The 27,276-nt window shown below is 46.7% G+C and overlaps 1 protein-coding gene across 4 annotated transcripts; it reads right to left on the bottom strand.

The window, feature by feature from the left end:
- Positions 1–5,242: 5,242 nt before the first annotated feature.
- LOC125766236 (protein decapentaplegic) lies at positions 5,243–25,890 on the bottom strand. Of its 4 annotated transcripts, none has more exons than XM_049432010.1 (4): positions 25,704–25,890; positions 13,207–14,494; positions 9,363–10,018; positions 5,243–7,444 (listed from the first exon to the last, which is right to left on the bottom strand). In XM_049432010.1, exons 2-4 carry the CDS (start codon positions 13,359–13,361, stop codon positions 6,534–6,536), a joined length of 1,722 nt encoding a protein of 573 aa, XP_049287967.1. In that variant the 5' UTR covers positions 13,362–14,494; positions 25,704–25,890; the 3' UTR covers positions 5,243–6,533. The 4 variants fall into 4 exon arrangements, with proteins under 4 accessions (XP_049287967.1, XP_049287968.1, XP_049287969.1 ...); XM_049432011.1 differs by lacking the exon at positions 25,704–25,890 and adding an exon at positions 25,491–25,652; XM_049432012.1 differs by lacking the exon at positions 25,704–25,890 and adding an exon at positions 25,334–25,464.
- Between the last annotated feature and the right edge of the window lie 1,386 nt (positions 25,891–27,276).

Genomic DNA, 27,276 nt, shown 5'->3' with positions numbered 1-27,276 from the left:
ATCTCCGTGTGCAAGCGAACCTCCGAACGGTTGTATCCTTACGTTTTATAGACATGCATACACACACACATATATATACTCACCGATGGATGCGATCTTCATCAAGTCCTAGCCCCAAGCGATATCGCCGTACACGGTACGATCTTCCGCAACATTCCACGCTCTGTTGGCAAACGATAAAGGAAAAATCCCGCTTTACGAGCCCATTATGTGCCGATGTCTTACGAAAGGACCTCCGGAACATTTTCCTGCCGGCGTGTGTGTGTGTTTTTTTTATATTCCCCAACTTGTTCTTATATTCAGCACAAATAACCCCAAGACCCATCCCCAACGTGCCCGTACGCTTGCTTCGATCGTGCCGAACCGCCCCAAAAGCAATGAACGGTCGTGGTTTTGTCGGGATGCATCGGATGTAGCGAAACTACGAAATTCCCTACCGAACGAGATGGTCCAAGAATAGTGGGGAAAAAGCAATACACGAGAACATATAACATCATCTTATTAACGTGTTTGGATAGGTTTATTTTCCACTCTTTGCGGTTCGGTGTTCCGTTCCTTTCTGGCGCGCTTGGCGCTACTTTGGGAGTGCATCACAATTTTCCTCTTTTTCACCGATGCCGGGATTCTGTACAGGGAGTCAGTTAGTTTGTAGCACCAGATCTTGTGATCTTCTCATTCGAGCAGGAAAAAAATCGATGTTGATTCGTTGATGCTTTTGATCGTGAGCTACCATATGTAACCATATCAAGAGCCACCGCGATCGGTCCGAAGATGTAGTACTACCGGCCACCACTTTACAGAAGTAGTGAAAAATCGTTCTTAATGGAAGTGCACCATCGTCTCGGCGGAACGGATTCTCACCATGTAGAAGCAGATTTCCCAGGAATTGGCTAAAAAAAAGAAGCACACACACGCAAACGACGCGAAGCACCGACACAAAAAACAGGCATCACCGACAGAATGCTGGCGTGATTGCGATTCGGTTATTTGGCGGTTAGGTGGACATGCCCATTGTATGCGTCTGTGGGGTGTGCTTGTTATTTTCGTGCCTTGTACACAACGATGGTGGCCCACAGGGTTTTGCATCGTTAGACTGAATGGCGTACTGGATGCGTTTCCCATTCCCACCCCGGCCGGCCGCATTACACCGAACCTCCGCTTGGCCCCTCTGTTGGCGTGATCGGAACGATTAATTTTCTGCGATTGTGGACCGCCACTATAGAACAACGTGCTGACCGGGTTTGTGCTCGCACGGTAAAAGAACAGAAAACATTGCTGTTAAGGTTGAATGCTTACGTTTATTTTGTTATTTCATTAGTTTTCTTTTCACATATTTTATGATTTTTTTTTGTAATGGAAAGGATGTGAAGATCCTCCACAAGGTATAGATCGTGTGTGGCATCAATCGATGGATTACCTTTGTAAAATTCAGTATACAATGTAATCTCTTTCTAATCTCTTTTAAAGGAAGATCATATGTTAAGGTCATTTTCGTGATTTTAAGAACATTTTCCTCAAATACTAAAATTGGATAATTTTTACGAGAAGATGTTCATCTGCAAGATGATGATGAAGATGAATATATTGTTGGGAATCAAAATGGTTAATATTATAAGTTAAAACAGCAATTTTTGACTGAAAATTTGCCAACATTCTACTAGTAAACTAAATAAACACTGTAAAGATCGCGTTCTGATCATCTGATTGCCGATTGCCGAGTGAACCGATGTACAGAGTTTAAATGGAGATTGAAACCTTTTCTGGATGCTTTGCAAGTTGAAGGTGAACATGAAGTTGAACAAGTTGAGGCTTCAAAACAATACGAAACCAAATTCATGATCTTTTGCATGCTGATTACGTATCTGATTGTTCTACGTCGATTGTTTGATGGTGTTCTTGTAATTGTTGATGAGTTCTTGTTAATTGAATATTTTTCCCTACATTTACAACGAATAATTAGAGAAAATTAAATAAACAACATACTTTCTACTCAAACGTAACAACAAGTCATACGTCGACGATTCTTCTGTGAGGAAAATAACAATAAATACACTATGCTACGTCACCTGCTCGGAACGTGATTACAAACATACACCCAGCAGAATAAGCGGGGAGGAAAAAACGACAGAAAAAGACCACACACCGTCACTTGGATTCGCGCTGCGTACGATTCCTTCCTGTCGCTTGCCTAGTTTGCTACTACCCAGCTGATAGTTCCTCCTAGTAACAAGCCAGAAGGAGTGTTGCGGCAAACAGTACGGCAAACAACAATCGAGCCGCCGACCAGAACGATCGATCGATCACACCCGTTTTCGAAAACATACCACCCAATCGACGCCCGGCCGTCTCAATCATTCGCGGGTCACGTTCCGCACCGTTCGAACGTAAAGTGTTTTGCTGCGATTGCGTCGCAAATCGATCGTCCCCTCGAAGCGCTCTACCCCAAACCACCTGCTAAATCATCATTTATCCTGCGCGCGCGCCTGACTGTGCCGCACCATTGCGTTTCTTTCTTTTCCTCCCCCGCTAAGCCACACAGGATTATACGCCTAACAGCAAGGTGTGTTCGGTAAGTAGCTGGGTTCGATTTTGCATTCCTAATTATTTAAACACGGACCACTTTGCTTATCCACTTTCCAACATCCGGGGCTCAGATAAGCCGCCCGGCCACATGATTCTTGCTGATTCATTTTGCTTACGATCGGTGTGTGATCGATCGATCTTCGCACCCCTGTTTGCGGTAAATCGTAACGTTCGATTAGCTCGACCGCGTTTGGGGCAACGGTTCCACTCACTTGCAGCGTGGAATCAATGCGTTGAAAGCAATTAGTGAATAATTCCCATGGCGTACGCGCACACGCGTTTCCAGCAAACAACAATCCGTCCATTTTTGTGTAATCACTGTGATTTAGAATTTTAAATATCAGTTATTTTTAGTACCTCACCATTAATGAGTTAATTATAGAAGAAGAAAAAAACCTAGTGGGCCCCATAACTATGCCCCGGATTTCATCAGTACGGTTTTTTTTTCGATTAGATATTCACGCGAAAGCACGAGTTCGGTGCCAACGCGATCACTCGGCCAGGCACAGGCGGGGTGGCGTAAAGTAATTAAGCGCATACTGGCAATTACATTTTGCCACTTCGGTAGACAACTTTCAGGGCATTTGATTACAGTCGATTAATAGATTCCACGGTGTATAGCATGATACCACCTGGAAATGGCAAGGGCAACTAACTGACTCAACCTGCAATGTACAGCGCGTGCACGAAACCTAAGCACCAACGTTACAGGGTTTTCCAATGCAAGTGGTAAATTTAAAACAAAATCTGAATTATTTCCTAATTAAACTACTCTTGTGTTCTTCTTGTGTCACTCGAGATAGTTTCGAAACAGAAACGGAGTTTGAACAGAATTTCTAAATTGATTCTTACTTTGGTGTCTGATGAACTGCTCAATTAGATATTCGGTTTCATTGCTAGCATTCTGTACAAGTTTTCAAACGTTATCCAATTCAACACTGTTCCACAATTGTGAAACGAGAACTTATTTTTCAACTTGAAAATAATTTAACAATGACCCAGGCTTTGCGAGTTGTACTCGAAAACTCTGTAACAAACACGACGGATTTCCTAAAGTAGAAGTTACACTTCAAGCGAAAGGAAATGTATGCACGATGGGGAATTTCTTGTCTGGTACGTTCTACATAAATTGTTGTCAAACGCTCTATTTCAATCGAATCAAAACTTCCTTTGACGTTTACCGACATGGTGCAAAAATGTATTGAACAACAAAAAAAACACTCCCGTACGTGCTCTCCCGTGTGTATCGAAAGTATTCAACTAAATCACGCAACCAGAAGCTACTATATACATCCGCCAAGCGCCACCATGGCTGCTTGCGTACGAGCAATGTCGTGTCTAACGCACGAGTAAAGAGCGTTACGCAACTGGGCAAGCAAAATTCCCCCAAAACGAATAGTTTGATTTTGGCAAACGTTCGGCAGAAATTAAACCATCAACAATCGTCCCCATCACGTATGCGATCTGCGACTGATAATCCTTGCATTTCGGTTGCTAAATGAAGCAAGTAGAAAAATGTGTCAGATCCGTTTTTTTCCCTTAAGATCATCAGAAAACAAATGACGATCGGGTTGCTATAAAGCGCACCGGAATACGAAACCACACAAAACCGGCCCCCAAAATTACAATCATTGTTCTCGACGCTCGGCGGTGCAGCGGGATGAGATTGAAATGATACGGCGATGTATTTCGATGTACGTTTGTCTTCGCGGGACATAATGATGTAGCCGGGAAGCTCCTTTCAGCTGCTCACAGGTGGCCTTTGACGTTTGAGGCTGACCAACTCATCGGGCTGCCTCGGTTCAACGGAATCCGAAACAAAGGGAACATTTTTCACAAATATGTCTGAATGCTGTGCGTGTGTGTATGATTTTTTTTGCCATGCAGACAGTTTTATATGTGCTGCGTTTCTGCGCAGATACGTGCAGTTTTTTTTCCTAAAGGAATTGCCCCTTTTTTGGGCTCCAGTTGGGTGGTCTGCCGTTTTGTACCACGGCCGCTTATGCCATTCCGTTTTGGCTACTAACGGTGTTTCACTAGCTGCGGTAGACTGCGAGGAGCTAAGGATTCTAGCGCATTTTTTCAAGGTCTGAAAGGTACAGAAAAATTAAACACACACAAGACAGACTGTTTCCTAAGGCGCATCAAACAATTATGGGAGTTCACGATGGGAGCAGGAATATTTGTATAAAAAACGAGTTTGATTACTATTAACACTTAACTTACCATAATGAAGTTACTACTGTCGATTCGAATCTGATTCGAATCTGATTCGAATTAATTAATCACATTTATGAAGATTCATGAATCTTCGAAACTCCACATACTCTTCATCAATTCCACAAAGCTTCATAAATTTATCAAACTCACGAACCTCTGCAGAAAAGTATTTCTATTATAAATTTAAAAATCTTAATTTCTTTTTTAATATGAGAATTTAATTTATGTTGTACCCTTTTTCTGCAGAATTTTTTGTAAAATCAAAAGAAAATGGAGGATCATGAAACTACAAATTGTAGATTTATGATTCGATTGAATCTTGACTGAGTGACGCTACTCAAAAGTTTCATTTAGCTTATAAACCTACTTAATTTCTTTCAATCGCTAACAAAATAAATCAATTATAAAAACTTCAACAAAAACAAACATAAAGAGTTGGTACGGTTTGAATTTCTTACAAATTTATTCCTCAATTACACGCTTCCGTTTTCGTAAAATAAATACGTTTTCTTCCGTTACAGGTACAGTAATAATATACAAAAATTTACACACAAAATCATATTCAAACATATTGTAGCCGGTGCCTAAACAGTAATAGTGTTCATCCCAGGGAGGACGCATCGGAAAAGTGTTGGGGTTTGGAAACTTTATAAAAGCTGCTCACAAACTACACGAAGCAAAACAAACAAACTCGAATATTAAAAAAGACAGACACAGAACCCCACAAATGCTTCCATTATTTAGTTCCATTGCAATAAATAGCATTAAGCGGTGTGTTTTTTTTTCTTCTTCTATCGACTCGTTTGCTTACACTTTACACAACGGGTTTTTGGGGCGAGTTCGTGACTTTTTGTTTGACTTCGAACGTCACATCACCATGCTTTTGTGCGAATTGCTTGTCAGTGCACTGTTTACAGCATTTCCATTTCCAAACCACATCGCAACGCTATAAGTTTAATGCACTATTTATCTCACTATATAGTTCCTGTTACTTTATACACACTAGAAGGTCTCCTCTTCCCTCTGTGACAGAGCAGCAACGGATCCTTTTGTATCTCCTCTTCGGCCGGCTACCTATGACTTCCTATCAAATAAATATGTACACATGAGCCCCCCTTTTGCTGAAGTCTCCGCCACTAACACCTATGCCACAGCACTAGTTTCCCAGCCTATTCCCTTCCCACACAGGCTCCTGAACATTACTGCTACCGTACCGCATGGACGGACAATACCGCGTTTCTTCACAAACAGTTTATGTATTTTTTGTGTTGCTGTTATTTTGCTTTCATTTTCGATAAGTTTTATTTTCACCCCCTTTTTTTATTATGTTTTGTTTATGGCTTGATCTACTACTTGATGTTACCGCGCACTTACCAGTCCGTGAACTTGCAGTAGCGTGAACTAATGGCAATCTACTATATGGTACAACTGTTTGCTTTTCGCTACAATTTCTACTCCATACGCATATGTATATGCTAACATTCCCTTCTTCTTTTTTCTTAGTACGTTCGAACGTTATACACAAAACAAAAAAAAAAGATTTAAAGTAATAATTAAACAAACAGTAGCGGCCCTGCCGATTCCTATGGTCATCCGTGCATTTCATCCTTGTTCTTTCTGTTCTCCACTTGTTTTGCATTCGCTCCCTATAGTGCGTCATCACCCTCGGTTTGTTTTCTTACAGAAAACGTTCCCCTTTCTCCCCACAAAGCCCTTTCCAACCCCTTTTTTTACCGGCAGCCACAACCGACGACTGTCATGTCCTGGTAGTTCTTCAGCACCACCTTGTTCTGCTCGTTCAGATACAGCATCGAGATGGAGGACAGCTGCGTCGGTACGCAGCAAGCCTTCGGTGCGAGCGTCGGGTTGTAGGAGTTGACCAGCGTCTGCACGATCGCGTGATTCGTCGTGTTCAGATGGTCCGCTATCGGGAAGCGACAGTCACCCTGGCAGAAGTACGCTTCGTACCCGGGCGGTGCCACTATCCAGTCATTCCAACCGACATCGCTGAAGTCGACGTACAGTGGCTTCCGCTGGCAGAGTTCGTTTTTCCGCCGACTGCTCCGCTTGGCCGAGGCACGCCGTGCACGGTTCGCGCTACTGATCGCGTCCCGTATCGGTCGCTGCTTGTGCCGACCGTCGTCGGTGTAGGTGAACAGTAACGGTTGCTTCTGCACCCAGGTGTCGTGCCGTTCGGCCACATTCCGTCGCAACCGTACGTGCTCGTGGACCGGGGCGGCCGGTACACTGCGACGCTGCCGGCTGTGTGCGGCTCCACGTCCACGGCTGGTCACCTGCACGAACAGGCCGTGGTTTTTGCGCGGTTGCCTTAACCACCGCTCCACGGCCGGCATCACATCGAAGCTAGCCGTACCGGACTCGTTGACTGCGAGCGATTTCGTGTCGACCAGCAGGAAGGTTGGCGCTCGCTTACCTTTAACGCCTGGCCGCACAATGTCGTACACCAGCACCTGATAGAGGAGCGGTGTTCTTGCTAGTGCCCGGCCACTCTTATGCGCGATACCGTCGCGTGTCAGCGTGAGTTCTGCGGCCCGCAACTTCTCACCTCTCGGGATACTCGATACGTTGAACAGTAGCCGGAAGCGATGGTGATGCTGGAACCGCTCGTCTATGTGACTTTCTGTAAATATAGCAAAACAAACATAACAAACACATTATTGCATATTGAATTCTTGAACTTTTGATACATTTTGAGACCATAAAATCAGCACAGTTTCTTATATGTACGCTGCGGCCTACACAAGTCGTGCTCCACAATACTTTGTTTGGTTCAGAAAATAAATCATTTAAAAATACATGATGTTTCCGAGTACCACCCTAATGGTGTTCTGTGTGCAATGCTCATAATTTCTCACCCGTTACATAGATGAATAAACAATTCCGTACCTGTCATTTACCACCTGGACGAACTCAACGCAATAATCTCTCTTGCTTTCTTCCTCCCCTTAAAAATAACAAAACATCGTCTAGCTACCTCTAGCTCGGTAATATCCGTCCAGACAAAATCCAGAACGCTTGGCATCGCTCGACAACACGCTGCAAACAATAACACACTTCCAACGTTTTTAATCGATTTGCCAAAAACCCATTAGCGAATTTGAACAATCAGCATTACCCACCCCATCCCGAACCTGGAACAAACTACGCATCGTTCGATTTCGCAATTCCGATCGTACGACGATCGACGGTGATCATCACTGTCGGGTTCGGCGTTTTGTTTGCGATTTGCCGAAAATTGCGCCTCACGGCACTCATTTTAATTACCGATCAGGCGCGCCCGCAGCTCAAAACGAGCGGATCCAGGGTCTGCTAATATTTCTACGTACGTGTTTGTTTACAAGCGGCGTGATACTACTTCTAAGCAACCCGGCCGGCTCAGGGGGAAAAATTTCGACGTGCGCTCTCTGCGCGAAAGGGATTTTGCGTAACTTTTCTCACTTAGGATAAACACTTACTGACCCAGGCCAGTCGCGCCCAGGCAATAAAACACACAGACAACACCAGAGTAGGTCCAAAGGGAAGGAAAGGTCAACCGGACTTCTGGACGACTTGCGGAACAACACCCGATGCCGCCAATGAGGTGTCGATGGACGGTTCTCTCTCCTTGAACCTACCAGCTGGGCCCATAACGTTCCCTGGTGCCGTACCATCCGGTATACCGCGTAGTAGTTTACGTTCGTTTACTCGTGTGCAAAATTTACCGATAATTTTACGCACGCTATTTTACGTTTTCGGCACTGCTGCACGAGCATTATCTTCATTCGGAGCAGGGGCATTCGTCGGGGTGGACCAAAGGAAAACTGCGTGGCAAACGCTCTTCGCGTGTTCACTGACTACGCGCGTTAATCGGTTTTTGGGGTTGGAGGAAGAAGGTTTGTGTAAACAGTAGCGCGCCGAATTACACAAACAAAGCGCGCTTCTTTATTGCAATCGCATTTCCAGGTAATGCAATCAAGTGCACCAGCGGCTACCGCTAAGATCGACATCCTGTTCCAAGTACTTGTTGGAGAATTTTGAATTTTGTTTCTTCTTCTCGTCTACCGTTTTGTACTTGAATGCTTCATTGCGTTTTAAGTACAATTTTACAAGATCTTTGCAGAGTTAACTAAGAGAGCTTAGATATAGTAAATGACATTTTCTAACCTCCAGTTTTATATGATGTCCCCATAATATGGTCGTAATAGCTAACTCCATGTTGCTTCAGAAGTCTTTACTCTGGCGGTGGAACTACTTTTAAATCGTTTACACCCGCCAATACTGCCTTAGCGTTAGCTGGCAATTAATTGAATATAAAAACAAGTTCATTCTGCCGTAAGAGTACAGGCCACTTGGCAAACGATCGTTACCAATGGTGTAGCAACGCGATCGTCGTAGATTGATCTCACACACAACCTAACCACCCAGTCACTGGTATAGCTCATGTGCATTTACCGGTTTTTGACGTCGTCAGAGAGCCTTCGGCTTCCTAGATCTGCGATGTAATCCACAACCCTTCGCTCAAGTGCACTAACCCACCCCACGTCACCCGCGGTACGTACCTTCGTGCGTGAAACTTCGCACCGTGTTGGCGTTGCGCGTGTTGAGTCCTTCCTTTGGTACACTGACGGAGTCGACCAGATCGTGGCCCATGATCTGCGCGTACAGCTGCTTCATCGCCTCCGGTATCACCACCTTAGATCTATCGATTTTTGGTCGATTAGGAAACCCGAACAGGCTCAAGAGATTCTTCTCTATCTCGACTAGTGTTTTAGGATCGGGCCTGCTGGAGCTGTCACCGTCGTCACCAACGTCCGGCTCACTCTCACCGATCTCGTTATCCAGCTCTGGCTCCGCTAGTTCTTCCACCATTTCGTCGACGACGACATCCTTCCTTGATCCTACGTATTCTTCATACTCGTTGGTATCACTACTGCTTACACTACTGCTACCCTGCTCGACCGGCTCCACCGTCCCACCTATCCGCGGTTCCGGCGACACATCGTTGACGGATGGTGCAGAATCCGCATCTTCCTGCGGTGGCTGATAGAAACGGCTGGTGGTGTGGTGCGATTGCTCCCCATCGATACCGATCAGTGCGGTCACTTTCGTCCGAGACACCGTGTTGCTGTCGGTGCTGGCAACTTTTATGGCACCGTGCGAAATCGCCAACACAGCAAACACATAAAACCATGCGTGCATGGTTGTCGGAAGTAGTCTGTAAACGAAACCAAACGAAACGAAATTTATTAGAAGCGCACACTCACTGTCGAACGGTCGGTGGATGAATGTGACAACCTTTTGCCATACTCCTTCCTAATAAAAACCCCCGTATGTCACGGGCAAACAACAACAACTATTGCGATTAGTCAACAAGGGCCACAGAGTCTTGGGTATAACCGTACCAGCTCTAGCAGACGCCACGTCGGGAGATGCCGCGAGCGCCGCCAAGAGGAAGCTGATAATTAAAGTAAATGTTTTCAAAAACAACACCGTGTCGTGTTAGGGCATTGTTGGCGGAAGAGGCATCGGAGTGGGGAGAAAAGGGGGGAAGAAGAGGCAAGATTCTCGGTTAAAGATTGGGACAGACCGGGTGGCGACTGCTCGGTTATTGGCTTGCATCATGGATCATGAAGCTAGCGAACGTATTCGCGACGTGCGGCATCATTTCTCTTATGTCAAGAGTAAATTTCGCTCCCTTTGCGTAGTAGTGTGTTTTTGGAACGTTCTTTTCTTTTGTCATTGCAGCTGTCTCTTGCCTTTTAAAGGTCGAGAGCATCGGAGGTCGTACGAGGTACAGAAGGTTTTCGCGTACACATGATTCATTTATAGCATGCTGCCATAAAAACACCTTCCAGTCGCCCACTTCAACAGCAAGTCTATCCCGATCAGGTGCAGATCGCACAGACCTACTGAGCTAGGCGAGGCGATACTGGCCCTAACGCTCGTGGTGTGACCGAGTGCTAGAAAAAGGACGTTTCCTGGGTGTAAGTGTGTGAGAAACCAAAAAAAGAGCACAAGCTGAGACTCTCAAGTGCCTCCTGTTTATGAGCAGGGCGATAGGTTCGGTCCTTAGGAAGGACCTTTTTTTCCCATCTACCAAGAACGGCTTTCGCACGCCATCCTGCTCACCCATTCGGTTCCCAAAAACAGTTCCCAGAGGGCAACCGGCCCGGAGGCGATTGCGGACGATTACAGGAAGATCTCCGGGATGCAGAGTTTTACTACCTCTCGCACTCAAGTGGGCAACCGGTTATTGCCGTGCACAGGGGCTTACGCACAGAGGACAACAACATCGATTGTTCTTCACAATACTGGGCGGAGAAGTGAAGAATGTGTTTCGTTATTTGTGTAGCGCGTCCCTTGCTTTTTGTCCTTGGGCTACCGCACTCGAGCGCTACCAAACACCCTCACAGCCTGCCTGCCTGCAAAATGCCCCGGGGTACAACTTCTGGACCTCTGTTAGCGTGGATGGGGTTTTTCCTGGACCCAAGTCCATTTATTCTCTCGGTTCTACTCGTCGCCGAGTGGTGGGCATTCCTCTATATCTCAATGTGGGATGGATTTGGTAATTTCCATACCCTTTATCAATGGGGAGCACCTGTAACGATCGGCAGCTCTAGGTAGACACTTTTGCCCAAATCTTGAAACCCTCGGGTAAGGAGCCATCGACACCGTTAGGCTATTTCTGGGAAGGGGGCGTTAAGGGCATAAAACACACCATTACATGATTGCTCTATCGCATCAGCGAACAGCCCGGCAGTACAGCACGCGTACTGCCGCACAACTAGGTCACCGAGTCGTACGAAGCAAAGAAGAAATTGTAGCTAATCTCATCGCTCAGCAAACTGATCGCCAATACCAGCACAGTGCGAATGCATCGGCAATGCCAAGTACGTCAACAGTAAGAAAACGAGCAACAAGTTCTAGCTCGAGCGTACGAATTCAAATGCTTGCTGCAATGATAAAGACACCCTGTCGTCCAGGCACCTTCGATCGTATTTCCACCTTAACGCCTCTTTCGCACTTGCGGTTGCCGCCTGCCGCCTAACACGAAGTACCCGACGCGTTACAGGGGATAAAAAAAATACAACGAGAAATGATCACCAAACGCCAAACAACTTGCGATCGTTCCATCCATCTCGCAAAAAAGGGATAGAGAAGTTACGGCTTACCCGTCACTAGGCTGCCACCCGCAAACGCTCGCCAGCAAACTTCTTCGCTAGCTTTACAGGTTTTGCTATTTTTAGCACAGGAAAAATGGAGCGTACTACAAATCCCACAGCGAACAACAAAAAAAAGCCCCCATCACGTAACACGCAGAATTGTTAATCGCATTTGAATAATAATTGTCCGCAACCTTCATGACAGAGCCGGAGTCGGGGGCAGACAACACAACACAAAAAAAAACTGTTCTTACATACATTCCCTCAGTGTTGCTTTTGGAAGCGAAACATACGGGTCCTGGTTGCTTCAAATCGGTTTGATCCGGAAAGGACGACTTCCATTTTAATCTCACACTCGTTCCTACGATGGTTCGACCAATTCTATGGAGGTGCACATACTTCGCAAACGAGACAAAGTCGCCTCATCTACAAAGCTGCCTGTTACGATCCGTCGCCAGGATCCCTACATCCCAACAATAGAGGACAGGTTGACATAAAAACATTAAGTGTGGGTTTTATGTGTTGATTGCCTAACACGTTCGGTGGGTGCTAAACATGAGGTGGCTTTTACAAATCCGGCGGCTATTAAGCACGGAACCTTCGGTGGCGTCAGCAAAGCCGCACACAAAAGACGCCAGTCTGCTTTGCCGGGATCTGGGATGTGTGTTTGTGTGCTTTATTGGTGCAAGATCAGCAAAGCGGCAAACACTATCCAGAGCCGTTGTGAGAAGGTCCCCTCTGCAACTGCTCAACTGCTCGTTTCATTTAATTAATCAATGAAGAACAAAACATTGGACACCACTATTTCGACGGTTCTTTTCCCATGCATGCGCTTGTTAGTGCAGTGCGTGCCAGCGATCGCTGCACTTCGTTGACCCCGTTGCCGTTGCGTTTGCTGTTGTTGTTGGCAGATAGTGAACGGACAGATAATGCCACGTCAACCACGTCCTTCCAGTTTGCTCTGATTTATGTCGCTGCAACTAAACATCGTCGGCTTAATTCTCACGGCCTCACGTAAATGAGCGACTCCAACCAACATCATGTGAGGAGAGTGTTATGCACCGTCCTGGGGACTGTGTGTTAACACCAATTAAGTAAGCGGTTCCGTCGGCACGGCATTATGCGATACAATCACGGCCAAATTCTGTCCCTTGCTGAGTCTTGCATTGCCCCCAAAAATCATAAAGCGATGATTTAGCGGAGATGATCTTTATCCTGCAAAACTAACGTTTGCACTTACCTTCTTCTAGTGTGTCGCCTGACCATTACTTGCTGTGTGATGGGATCGCCGAGTGTCCTCGCAAAGACTGCGACCCGTAGCCCTGGCAGGCCGCGCGTTTCGCTGCAGCCGCGAGGATACGCAGCCGCATGCGCACGCAGCCGTTCCCGCGTCATGTACTCCGAGCCGCCGGAACGGACCCGGGAAATTGTTGGGTCCGGTGGATACAGAAGGATATGGACCAAAACTGATCGTTTCGGTGTATGTCAGGGAGCTTTGCTAGTTTTGCTCCTTCCGGTAGTTTGGGTGACGATACACACAAAAAAAACACACACACACACACGGCCAACTACTGCCGACTGTAACACGGTACGGTATGGCCCTGGTGACCCTGTTGGCCGCTATGGCACTGAGTCGTGACGAGCCCTTCGGTGCTCTGGAGATGGGCGTTTGAATGTTTCCTGCTCACTGGCCAATCACCGGCACAAAGCATTATTTCACTAAAATCCGCCTGGAATTTGCTACCGTCACTCGACTTTCACATCGAACCACTGCACTTCGCGACAGGACGCTCGAAGCACGGGGTTTCTTGCCTTTTTTTCCTGTGATGTGTGCTCCGCTTGTGTCTTCGCCTGCGCTTCCTTGCACTGTACGTATGTTTGTTTGTGTGTATGTGTATTTATGTTTGTGTGAATGTATATATATATTTTTTCCTTGTTTTAATTTTGCTTCACTCGCCGGGCCTCTGTCTGCCTGTGTTCGATGTTCGAAAGGACTCTACCTGCCCGACACGACCCTTGGCTCGGTTTCGTACACTTTTCCTTTCCGTTCCGCACCGCAAACCGAAAAACCTCTCGCTTCTGGGCCCCTAGGTTCGCTGGCAGGGCTAGAGATGCCAGGTTGCAGTACACAATCACAAAAAAATCTGTCCACTGGTAACACCGATTGCACGAAAGTTGCTCGTTCACTTTACTTTTGTTGTTGTTGTTGTTGTTGTTGTATGTAGTCGCCCACGCACAGACGTCTTATGCACTTCTTCGCGATCGCACTTTCGATCGGGTCCGGCGCAAAAAAGCACAAAAACAAAAAGTGGAAGGTAAATTATTTGCGTTCCAGTCGTGCCCGTTACATTCCAATCTCTTGTTGGCGGGGAGGGCGCTAGTGTGTCACACTCTTTTATTTTTCCACACTTCTGCACTGCACTGCCACTGCTCCAGATTTACGATTTCAACGCGAATGCACCTCGATCACCGTTGTACTGGTCTTGCGCATCACTTTTTCCAAACTTTTGCACTATATCTCCAACCGACTGGTCAGCGTAAGTAAACAATTTGTTTTGAAACGAGAACAAAAAAATGTATTTCTTCCCTCACTATTCGTACGCACACAAATCGCTACCGTGCACTAAATGGTAAAGTCGTCTCGCGGCAGCTTCACAAATTTTAAACATCTCGCGACAGCATCTCGAACACGAATGAATGAACGCGAGAGGAAAAATGCGAATGAATCGAAACCCAACTCGCATGAACCAGCGGAATGAACGTGGATGAACAGTGAATGGGCGTGGCCATGGTGTGTAAAGGATGAGAGGAAGCCCAACACTCCTAAAGAGAGGATCAAGACGTTTGAAAGACGTTTGACGTTCGAAATGACAGTTGAAGATTGATCTTTGGAGCTGAGTGTTCTTCACCATATCCCGAGTAAGGAAGCTGTACCTTTATGTAATATACTTGAATGTTAGGTTTACATTTTAAAGTAATTCTTGGATGAAAAAAACGACAACTTTGCATCTGAATGCTAGTTGTTGACCTCCCGGGTGTTAGTGAATATACATCCAGCAGCCAGAGCGGGCCTCGATCGATTGTGGTTATCCTTGAGAATCAAACCGCAGTGCCACGGTGCCTTTACGACGAATGGTAAACGATCGTCACGGAACTGCTACACCAACCCAGTTACACACTATCTCTCTCTCTCTCCCTTTCTTGTGCTCTTTACCACCAACCGGGGCAGTAAGAAATATTGAGGAAATCATATTTTCATTAACAGTTATTTACACTCCAACAAATCGTGAAGATTTATGTAAACGGTGTGTAAACTTTCATCTCTGCCCTCGCGGGAGCAATCGATCGATCGATCTCCTACACACCGCCGTTCCACCCCCGTCGTGATCTTACTGTACAGTCTTGCACAAGGGTGAGAGTGAGAGAATATTTATGAGAACGATTTGTAAACACCGCGCTGGAGAAAACGCTTCATCGCAGGCGCAGCACGCGTGTCGGGCACTTGTCGTACTAGGCTGCGCGATCGCGAGCGTGCCGGCACGGGGATGAACAAGCGAGCGCACAAGCAAAAGAGCTAGAGATCGTTGGCTCAGGATAGACTGATTGACGCGAACGCTCAATCCACGCACCCGTTGGCCTTGCCGGTGGTGTTCCGCCTGTGCGTAAGGGGGTTAGCATTTAGCTACCACAGCCTAGGCAGCATGCATCAGCACCAGCCAATCTGCCAAAAGATACGTTCAAAGCGTATTCGCTCTGCCGTGCGGCACCGTTTACTCCCGTTTTTGGGGGGTTGGAAGTTGCGGACAGCAAAGAAGCAATTGCATGTCATTTTCACTTCCGAATTATTTATTACACTCGCTGCCAACAAACGGAAATGCGGCTGCTAACGACCGACGCATACCGTGAGCGCTACCGCCACCGGAGACTTCTGACAAGCTTCGCGCTACGGCGCACACTTGATGCACTGGATGCGGCCGGGATTGATGCTCTGTGAAGTGAAATTTATCTGTTATTTAGATCGAATGAATTATATTTAATCAAACAATTAATAAATTATCACCAGAGCAAACGCCCCCAGGTCCATGCCAGAAGCGGCAATCTTGCCTCGATTGGTCCATGTTTACTCTACAGCACCTTTCCTTTCTGCTCGGAGATTCCGCTGTTGGACGGAAAGCTTGTTGCGGAGTGCCGACCGCACACCGTACAGTTGTGTAATCTGGGCCACCGCCTATCGTGGCGCTGTTGCACTTTGCCTTCGTGAGACGCGGGTGAGTACTTTCTTTCCAGCTTTACATCTGAACATGTCTGCACGTCCGTCACAGTCCATCCGGGCGGAACAATCGGGCAACGGATTAAGCAGATATGTACATTTAATCCCACCATAGCTAAAACGTTTTCTTACCCTGTTGTGGCTTGCGGGTGCGCTAAAGCATTAACGTGAATGAGGAGCCCAAAACTGAATTCCTGGGAAGTCCGAAACCTTCATGAACGAGCAACATTGCAGGGCATGTTCCCATTTTAATGATGCTAGAAAAAACAAAACCCAAATGAGGTTATTATTTTTTCACACCTCCAACAGCATGTGTCCAGAAGGATGTTTAGCTTCCGGTGGTGGCGGGATATTCCCAGATCTTCGTGAATGAGTTACATTTTGAAAGTCCCTGGTCCCTGCGATGAACAACTTGGAAAAACCCAAACTATTTTCATTCGCTCATTTTGTCTTACAGGCTCAATGTACCTGATTATCGAAGATGCAGTTTTTAGCTAGAAATTCCATTTAATAGGCATTCTACATTATTCAATAAAGTGGATGCTTTCCCGTTTTAAGCAGATAGGGATTTTATATTGATCTTCGAGATACAATTCCTTTCTGTAAAAAAGCAATAGGAAGATAGCAAAAAGAATAGTCCAATAGCAATCGAAATTAAAATAAGAAGAGATCACAAACTACGTTGGTCCTTGCAAACGACACTTAACCACCGATCAACACTTTAAGCAAACAGCTTTTCAAACTTTGCATACATCACCACTTACCCTTCGCTGGCACTGCAAATGGCCCAGAGGTTAGCCACCAAAGTACCATTAACCGTTGAAAACAAGGAAATGATTCTAGCTTTACCGAAAGGTCAGTAATCTAACACCCCTGAAATAAGACAGCACGTCGCGTTCGATGTCGCAAAAAGTACCCCAAAAACGCGAAGCGAACGCTTTCGATGCGAAAAAACAACGGCTACGATACGATACAATGTAATCATCCGCAGGGGTCACCATATGCGCTTCGTCCTTCTGGTTACTCAACACCGTGGATCGGGTTTCAAGTTACACCCTGTTGTCCGTAACCTCCGGACAGCCCAAGCCTGATGACTGATAGCAGTACAGTTGCGCGATGAACGATTCCCCAAAACCTTCTCCACGCTAACCGGCCAACCGTCGGCCAGTGCGGTGTGTATTGGGTCGCCCCAATCAACACGTTTCCATCGACCGGTTCAACTCCAAACCCCGGTCTCCCCCCCCCCCCCCGTGGGGGGAAACAAGTTATCTGACAGGCTTTTATGAGCCCGTTCCAGCGCCTTGATTGCTACGTCTTCGCGCCTCGGCACCCAAAGTCTCTCGAGTACGCTACGAGTCTGAGTGTGTTTTATTATAACTGAAGCGTATTTTTGTGCATGTTGTTTTCATTTTTTAAACCCCTTAGTGAGCGGATTGCGATGCCGTGTGAATGTACCGAGCAGAAGCACAACCTTCGCAGGGTAAGCGTCGAAGGACGCACAGCATAATGACCAGACACACTGGCACTGTGTCGCTCCCTCCGAAAGGTGACAGAGTTCTACGATCTACGAAATCCATCAACTTTACCAGACGCAAAGCTGCCCCCAGCAGAAGAAGCCAGACAGCGAGCAACACTGCGGATACGCAAATGAATGAAGCATAACAAACTTCTTAACCAACTTTTGCTCTGTCTCGCACAAAGATATTTCATGCACGTTCGAGGACAGCTTCGTACGCACCAACGCAAGGGCACGGTACGAGGAAGCAATCGGACCAGTTATGGTCGAGCGGCGGGGTCATCGGCTGGGCAGCATCATTCGACACCTTGCCGATATTCGCGATCGATCGATCGATCAGTCAGTTCGCCGACCGATCCACACGCAACAAGCGGTGCTACCGTGATCTTTCGAGCCGCCAGAACGTCTGGCGAACACCGGCCACTGCTGCTTATTGCGGAACGCACCCGTTCCTTTGTCGGCAATCATTATCGTCAATAATGGGTACGGGTGGTAAGGATCGGGCGGAGGCCGACATTATCGACCCAGAAGTTCAATCAATTTTACATCTCTCAAGCGCGCGCGCACACGGAAAAAGGAGCGAATGAAACGGAACGTGCAAATTCCGTCCATGAGTGTATGTGCTCTTGCCGCGCACTTGACGGCTAAATATATAATCAACCTTCGACACCGACAACCTGCTTGGCTGGCTGGCGGTAACGTATGTTTGAAATTACCGAAAATCCTTCGAATGAAAGTAAACAATTTTCTCCAATATGTAGCAATTTTATGCTTCCCAAACTGCTTGCGGACAGTGTAGCTGTATGATAGCAAATGTAGTAATAATATACTGAAACACCTAACCGGGGTTTTACGAGAGTAAACCGTGTAGCGAGTACATTTTTTTCGATTAATTATGAAAGTTTCAATTATCTCGGTGACCTACATCAATGGCTTAAAGTGCTTATGTAAGCTACAACAACAATGCAGACCATTACAAGCAGAAGCAATCAGCATGGAAATTAATGTTTTATGATATGACTCATTTCGTTGCTGTTAAAATCATTTTAAATCACATCCTATGAGAACATGCTTGTTGGATACTTTAGTGCGCAGCTTACTTTTATAGTTTCCAATTTACACACGTTTTTACAATCCTCAAAAAATGGAACACTTTGCAGTAACATATCTATGCCAGTTTATAGCGCTTTTTGGGTCAAATGTTCACTTATGTATTCATCGTGCACGACTTTCAAAAGCGCTACTAAGACCTTCCTTCCCGACCGTTTGCAGCGTAAGATCGTGGCGGACAGAAAAATGAAAGGGCCATAGCCCACGCATATATGTTTGGCGCCCTTTCCTGCGGCATCGATGACACAAGCGAGATGTGCTCCAATGCAGACACGGTATATTTCACCCTCGACACCAGCGACAGGCTGTCTGGTCCGGCTTCGGCTAGCACAACCTTGAACGACCCATTAAAGGAACGTAGCATAAGAAAAAAAAGGCAACACACACGCACAAAAACACTCCTCACTCAGCGGCAAAGGCGAGCCCGATCCGGTGTACCGTTGGGCATTAGCGTCTCGGGCTGCCTCTTCGGTGCTCACAAATGATTCGTTAAATGTAAATAAATTATACGGCAGACCGTGCCCGAATGTCTGTTCGGTTGCAAAGCTGCCCAACAATAGAAGCGCACCTTGACTGCTTTCACAAGCAAAAACGTCCGACCGATCGATAGTAATCAACGCCACCGTAGCAGAAGGATGCTTGTCAAATGCGTACGGCAGACATACAGACGCGCTTGCTGGGCCGGACACCTCAGCAGCACCATACAATAATAGCGTGATCTTCTACAGTAAAGGTGCCGTACTCGAGTGTCGAGGCCCTTTGCCCACTCGTAAATGCTGATAATGCGCCAACAACGGTACCGGCACAATGTGCACGATCGCCTGCCGATAGCCTCCAGGGAGAGGTTGCGGCCGGGGAGAGGCGGGACTCCGGCTGGAAAGCTGCGCAATAGACAATAGACGACCTAATAAGATTGTGCTGAGCCGTAAGGAATGGTCGATCGTACGCCCGCTTACTTGCCTTTTTCCATCTTGCAACATCCTTGCTGTGGAAAGCGGCATCCTTTTCCGGGACACACATGCTTCTCATCGACTTACCTCCTGCCTGCTGCCCGAGGTGCCGATTGTTTCAACAATAGGCCTACTACGAATTGGCCCGGGCCACAGCTTTGCCAGACAGCTTGACTCCGGACCTTAAGCATGACGAGGGCTATAAAACAAAAAAAAACCTCCAAAACTTTTTTTGAAACAACAACGAGTCGAGAACAAACGCACACCAACGGAATATCCGTTAGGGTTCATGTGGTTCCTCGAACCTTTTGCACCAGCATCATCGCATCACCCGTACCGGATCACTTTGACCAGAGCAGCGCGATCGCAAACAGTTTTGCTGTAATTCGAGATCCCATCAAGAGTTCCCACCGCACCCTGTTCCGCCGCCGGTTAAATGGCTTATCGGTTTCTATTTCTCTGTGTAAGTGCAGCGATGCGTCCGAAGGCAGGCCTTACCATTTTCCAAGGATTGTATCTCTCGAGAACTCGAGACTAGAGACCCAGACCGTTGCCGGGCATTCCTCGAACTAGCGTGCCTCGGTACGGTCCGGTTGCCATATGCACAAGACCCAATCCGATCTCTAGCCTCTTTCCCATGCATTCCTTTTCGCCACTTCAACCGTGAGCGGTGCGTTTGGCTTCGATTTCCGAGTATTTGCCTCTAAGACGATGACTGCACAGAAAACAGACTTTTCGGAGACGGTATGGTGCGATTTATGTACTTCTTGCCTTCGAACCGCATAAGACTTTCTTAAGCTGTTGTACGAAATTATCATATTATAGAGTGCACAGTATATCGGGAAATATCTGCATTATCGCATAGCAATTGGAATGTGGCAAGATCTGATATATACGATAAGAATTGTACGTTGTACGACGCAACACTGCTCATTCGATTGAAACTCAGCTCGACACCTCAGTATACCTGCATTTCAAGTCTTCTATGGACTAGAGGAGTTCTAAACTCACAGATTCTACTAAGAACACTGATTCTTCTCTAGCTAAGCAGGAATTATTATTGAGATTACCCAGGATCTTTAACTCGAATGGTGCTTGACAGCACGGGATCAACCACATGAAAATAATCGCTAGAGTACTTAAAACCTGGATACTTGGATACCTGGAGAATTAGAATTACCTCCTCCGTGGACGAAGGATTCCAGGAACTCTTGTGAACTACTTCCCAGATAGATTATAGACCAGCCAGTAACACCCAGCCATTTTATCAAGCCACTAAATGAATTCTGTTTTTTCCGATTTTTCCAATGCTTTGACTTACGATAATTCGTCCCAAAGTTCTTCAAATATAAAAGCTGTAGCTCCAACAAAAAAAACCCTTAAGTGAAAAAAACACTCATTCATCTACGGATCAGCAAGACAATATAGTTATGTCCATCACCAACAAACTGGACATTTCCTTTTTCGCGCATTTCATTCATAAAACGCTTCCTTCAAGTGACCCGGTGAAATGAGCCCGCACCGCAACGGAAAGTAACCAAGACCATAACCAAGAGTTCAGCCCTTTGCGCTCGATCGATGTAGCTCGGACTGTGCTACAAACCTGCTCGCTTCCGGTAACTTGGCAAAGATTCCGATCCGCGAAACATACGGCCTACCTGATAATAATCAAACCAATCATTGAACATTCGATCGGTGTCAGCAAAACGAGCTTTGCTCACAATCATCTCCACGAAGTACGAAAACAATCTGGCCACTGCTGTACCGTGCGCTTCGCCCGGTACACAACCCGGGCTTGGGCATTTATTTTGCCGACCCTGGACGAACAATCATCATCCGTGCGGGTAAACCGGGAAGGACGCATCGAAACGAACGCTTTAATTGATACACGCATTGCGCGTTCCTCAATGAATTGCAGATCGTGGATCCCAATCCCGGTTTCCGTCCGGTTTTGTCAGCTCGCAAAAAAACCAACGATAAAATTGGACTCGGTAGCAGCAGGACCAGCACGGTTGACCCATTGCCGTCGGCGGAATGCAAACGTCCCCGAGCCTGACGGATGCTGTGACGGGTATGTCAATGTTAATTTCATCTGCCGCTGTTGTCGTTTTATACATTTACTTTTTTTAAGTTATTTGTGTGCCCGTCGAGCGTCCCCGCAACCGTGCCCGGATGGCGCTGGGTATACCAGCATACCATTCAGCGTGGCCCATCTGGTCTGGAACAAAACACGGGGCGAACCTAAGCATCCGTTTGTGATGCGACTCGCGCGCACGGACTGGTTTCCGTTTGCTTATGTTTTATTTATTTGTGTGAGCAAAAACATTCCGCTTAATTGGAATGGAGTTATCTCCTTTTATAGGAAAATTTGTTTTTAATTGATTTCTCTCCCTGGTTTCCCTGCGTATCCAGAAACTACCGTCCCACCGTTGGTGGGGCTCGTGCGATGCCCGAAGGGGCCTCCAGTTACAGTCGCGTCATGACGTGCACATCTGCAATCGATACGCCGATCTTCGAATCGATCGGCACATCCCGCAGCGGAAACCGGATCGCCACGGGCCAAACTTAACCGGGGGTTCGCTTCGCCCGGGCCCGTATCGGCCGGGACACTCGTGCCGGTGTTGATGGGCACTCCAGTACCGGGACATGGGGAAACCGGTCCGGAACAGAAATCAGGTTTTCGGTGACCACAGTCCGTCGGTGGTACAGCAGAATCGGCTAGGATTTCTGGTGCGCCCGTCGTTAGCTTCCGTTCTGCACGGTTCTTCCCGTCGTGCGGCTTCTTCCACCGGAGCTGTCCTTTGGCGCGTTTGGAATAATGAATTTTGCACATTCTTTTGCTGCATATTTTGTTTGGACAGTTCAACGTGCACAAAGTGTCAGCTAAACATGAGCAGAATTCATAATAAGCCAAGCAATTCGAAAGTTTACTGCTGATGGAGCGAGTGTCTTAAAAATCAACCCTGTCTGATGCTACCCAACCAAGAAAATCTTCCAGATGTAGCATTTGGATGATCAACAAATTCTGCACACTTTCTCTCGGCGCTTGTTTGATAAGCACTCTCGAACCCGACTGCCTATCATAGCTGCAACAAACACTTTGCAAAAGCATTTGTTTAACTTCTATGTTGCCAATGTAAGATGATTTCCGCCCTCAAATATTATGTTAGTAAACGCTCTTAGCGCCACCGTGACCGTTTGGATATGTTGGCGAGCTTTCAACATTGATTGTACAGACACCCTTCCCATGTGGATCCCGGCCTCAACTGTAACTTCACACCATTATGCTACTCTTACTTGGAGGCATCTTTTCCCAAATGTACCTCGCATGACGTTGTGCCGTAATATCAATATTAAACCGCTTCGGTCGCGTATGTACGCTGCGGTAAAGCCACTTGTGTAGAAGAATGTTGTATAAACAGATGTAACGATCGTGTACGTAGGGTGTCATTGTAAATATTCTAACCAGGGAACCGAACCTGTCCATACATCCTTTCCCACGTCATCCAGTTCGCTGTTGCCTGGGAGCATTCAATTCAGCATGTGCAGCGAAACAGTCCAGACCAGGTAAGCGGATACAGTAGCATTCCTGGTATCGATCGCGTAACTAAATCTACGACCTGCAACAGATCGGTCACATTTAGTCCAGCAACAACCATCCCCTGTACCATGGGAGTGCGGTTAAGGTGTAGGCAAACCGTCGCCAATTCGCGACGGTCGCGAATGGAAACATTCTGCGCATTTGTATAATAAACAGGCTTGACTGCACGCAAACCGCAACTAATCATAGCAAAGAAATGGTTTTGATCGAAGCAGTTTGAGCGGTGTGGCGCACACCCATGGCTTCTGGTTCGGATCGCGGAGACACACAGAATGAAAGGGCCGCCACTTCTCGCCATTCTGCGCTGCTGCCGTATGCCCACAGATAGGGAGAGAAATGAATGTGTCATTACTATTTCTTTGTGTTTCGATTGCTTTAAAATTGGCATCACGATATCAACCTGCATCGTGTTTAAACATGCTAATTAGGGTTTAGTCGCTGTAGCTGAACAGTTACAAATTGTGTAACGTTTATTGCTAACGTAACGCGTAACGTATCATGCTATAAATAAACCCTTTTCTTCTTTCTTCAGTGTTTCTTCAACATTTTCAAGATCATTTATTAATGATTAAAACTCTCATATCTCTAACATTGAGCTGTCCAATGAAAAGAGTATTTAGCAAGCTTCCTATAGCCAACTTTTACTGCTTTTGCTTTTCCAAACCAATCTCTAAGATGGTAACAACAAAAAACCAATGAAATGCCTCACGGTGACCTTGTCGGACGTGTCTATACTTTCACAAAGGCCTTGGGGTGATTTTATTCGAGGCCGTCTCAGCTATAATCGACCGCAACCCATCAACCTGAAGTGTTTCGTATGGAAAGGAAAACGGACACACAAAGGTGAAATATCGCAGATTTCGAGTTTCATACATAAAATAAAAACAAATCTACTAATTTAATAGCATATTTCTTCTATTCAAAATCACTAAGCTACAAGTTCCATGTTTTCCACCTCGAAGGATCTATTCCATTTTCACCGCACCTGTTTTCACCACCTTCGTTTCGTATTCACTAGTGTCGTGATATTCTTTTTGCTGCATTTTGTCACCGGTTTGGTTGCATTTTATTTCAATTTGTATTACTTTTTCTTCTCCAGTGCTCTTAATGGTTCCACATACACACACACACGCGAACACGCACACACACACATTCGAAGCTTGGTGATCTTTTTTTCTTTAATAGCTTCGATCAATTCACCACTGCCTTCCATTACTCCTTGCCCATTTCCTTGCTATTTGGGACTTGCGCACAACACACATACACACACACGCACAAAGACGCACTCACGGCACCTCAACTATCTTCCCCTTTCTCTTCGTCATCCCCCCTTTCATCCCCATCACTGCACTGTCTACCCCTTTTACGCGCAGCGATAACGCTTTTCTTCTTAAGCGATCCGCGACGAACGGGCCAGCACGGAACGGATTCGCTTCCCGAGGCCGCCCGAACCGCACACGCAACGCACAACACCAATTCCCTGCTAAAGCTATCTCTCTTTCTCTCTTTCTCTGTCCCGCTTACATACACACACACACACACCAGGTTTGCCTTAGCTCCTGCCCGTATGTTTTTTTTTCCTCCCCACTGGCTTTCTTCTTCACCTGTCGCTCACCTTCATGTACTTTCACCCCGTTCGCAAACAAGAGCAAGGGTACATTGGGGGAGGGGTGGCGGACCAAAAGGGACGAGCGGTTTTGCGCTGCTGGGCGATGAATTTGTAACAATTTTCCTTTCTCTCCTGGGTTATGGCGGCTGGTATGCGTGCTGTGTCGGCCGCGTACTGGGGATACTTTTTGGCTTTGAACATTTATTTACCAACCATCAAGTTCGGCAAAGGAACGATTCTGTCGCTTCGTTTTGCAAGAATTTCCTGCAAAACTCAATGAACCGCTCTGGACAAGTAACCTTTCTAGTTACCTTCATCCGGTGGTATCGGAACCGAGCACAAAACGAGAAAGATTTAATGTCACCGATGCGTTACTACTTTTCACACCTGCAGTAATTCGCTCGGCGTTTGTGTACCGAAGGGGGGAGGGAAGGGAAGGGAAGGGGAGGGTGGATAGCACTAGATCACCTGCGGTTGATTGGACACGAAACTTGTTTCTCGGCACGACTGGGTATAATGTTTGCGTTCCGATACTAGAACGCTGATGAGCGCAAGGGTTCGTCGCGTATACTACTAGGCGCAGCACAAGTCTTTCGTTGCAGGCACCGTTCAGGCTCCGGTGCGTAATTTGATCCGCACTTGCGAACTCTAGCAGCGATCCACGCTGCTTTGTTTACTAACCACTCATCGCGTACGTAGCAAAACCACGAAAATACAGCGCAACTAGTAACGTAGTAACTGGCAACAAAAAAAAACAGGGAAGAGAAAACGCTAATTCAACGCTCAAAATACGGACGAATTCCCGCAACACGATCGTCTCGACATGCTGTTATGTCTGCGCTCAACTCTCTACTGGTTAAATCTATCCGTGATTATTTTAAACTCCCCCTCTCCCTGGGTGGGTTCGCGATCGCCGCATCGACTCAACCCAGAGTAGACCGCACCGTAGCCGAGCTTTAGCCGATGTTTGCTGCAGATGACAGGCCCGCGCCACCGTTGCCAGGCACTCATCTGATCACCCTTTGCAAAGCCGTCCCAAAAACCGACTCCACCACCGGTCGAGTGGCAGGAAGAAAATCGAAATGATTACGACGATGATGCTGCTGATGATGATTATCATGCGCTCCGTTGCTGATGATCGCGGGTCGGGCTGAAGCATACGATATTGCCATACCGGTAACCTGTGATATTGCCTGCGGTAACTGTGGAATGGGTGAACAGCGCAGCCCCAGTCATCGACAAGCTTGCTTTTTTTGCTGTTGTGTTTTGGTTTTGTTTTTTTTCGAACCACCATCGACAGCGTATGTAGATGAAGCAGCGAACCTGCGCAACAGGTGGATCAAGCCTCTTCTGGTGAAGCCGTGGAGCTTAAATCACACGGACCGAGCGCGACAAGGTTGAGTCGCGTTTATGCCGCGATGGCCATTCGATGGCTGCTATTTTTATTTATTTTTCATATTTTTTTTTCTCTCTACCTTTTTTGTTGCTGTTGCCTCGTTGCCACTGCGCGCTATCTCGCTTCCACCGGCGGCAGGTTTATGTGCCGTTTCGTTGGTGGTCGTCCCCTTTGCTCGGTCGGGAAGCTGCTTTTCAAGTTTCCAACACCGAACCAACACCGAACCGAGAACATCGATTTGCATCGTTAGAAATCGGCGTAGAAAATGAAACCCCAGCTAGTGCCCTGGCACTGCGGCGGAACGTGTGTCCCCAAGCAAAACGGTAACTTGGGTGCACAATTTAGCTTCCCTTTTGGCTTTGTGTAGTACCTGTTTCTTTCGTTCCCCTTCCCGCGTTTCCCACGTTTTTATGCTTCCCTTTCTACAAAAGAAAAAAAAGTCACCCCCCACATACGGTCCCATGTATCGTCCAGCCTTCGTGGAGCCCCCCGGACATGGGTGTCCATGGTCGCCAGGACGCAGGCACACACCGGCAGAGGGAACCGTGTGAGGAAAGGGGTGAAAATATCACCTTGTTACATGATACTCAATTTTATAATTTGCATCTCTGCTTCGGTGCGGTTGCATACTGCACCAAAAACCACGAAAGCTGCCCATAAATCCATCGTTATTCGAACGGTTTACGCCGTTAACTCGCCAGTCGGTCAAGGAATTTGCGCGAAGCGAGAGAAACGAAACATTCGCAACCGAAGTCAGTCTCACATTCCGAAAATTCCATTTCTGTGTAAATAATTTAATGCTTTAATTCAATTTGTACCATTCTGTGCAGGCAGTCCCAGGCCTTGTTCTTCGCTTGT

The sequence above is a fragment of the Anopheles funestus genome, chromosome 2RL (assembly GCF_943734845.2).
Source record: "Anopheles funestus chromosome 2RL, idAnoFuneDA-416_04, whole genome shotgun sequence".
NCBI classification, from domain to species: Eukaryota; Metazoa; Arthropoda; class Insecta; order Diptera; family Culicidae; genus Anopheles; species Anopheles funestus.
This window is presented reverse-complemented; position numbering and strand designations above follow the sequence as displayed.

Excerpts from the sequence above, each read along its gene's own strand:
- LOC125766236 (XM_049432010.1), bottom strand. The coding sequence starts at position 13,361 with ATGACGCGGGAACGGCTGCGTGCGCATGCGGCTGCGTATCCTCGCGGC. Across the intron at positions 10,019-13,206 it reads AGGCGACACACTAGAAGAAG|ACTACTTCCGACAACCATGC; the intron begins GTAAGTGCAAAC and ends TTTCGTTTACAG. Across the intron at positions 7,445-9,362 it reads GCGAAGTTTCACGCACGAAG|AAAGTCACATAGACGAGCGG; the intron begins GTACGTACCGCG and ends CTATATTTACAG.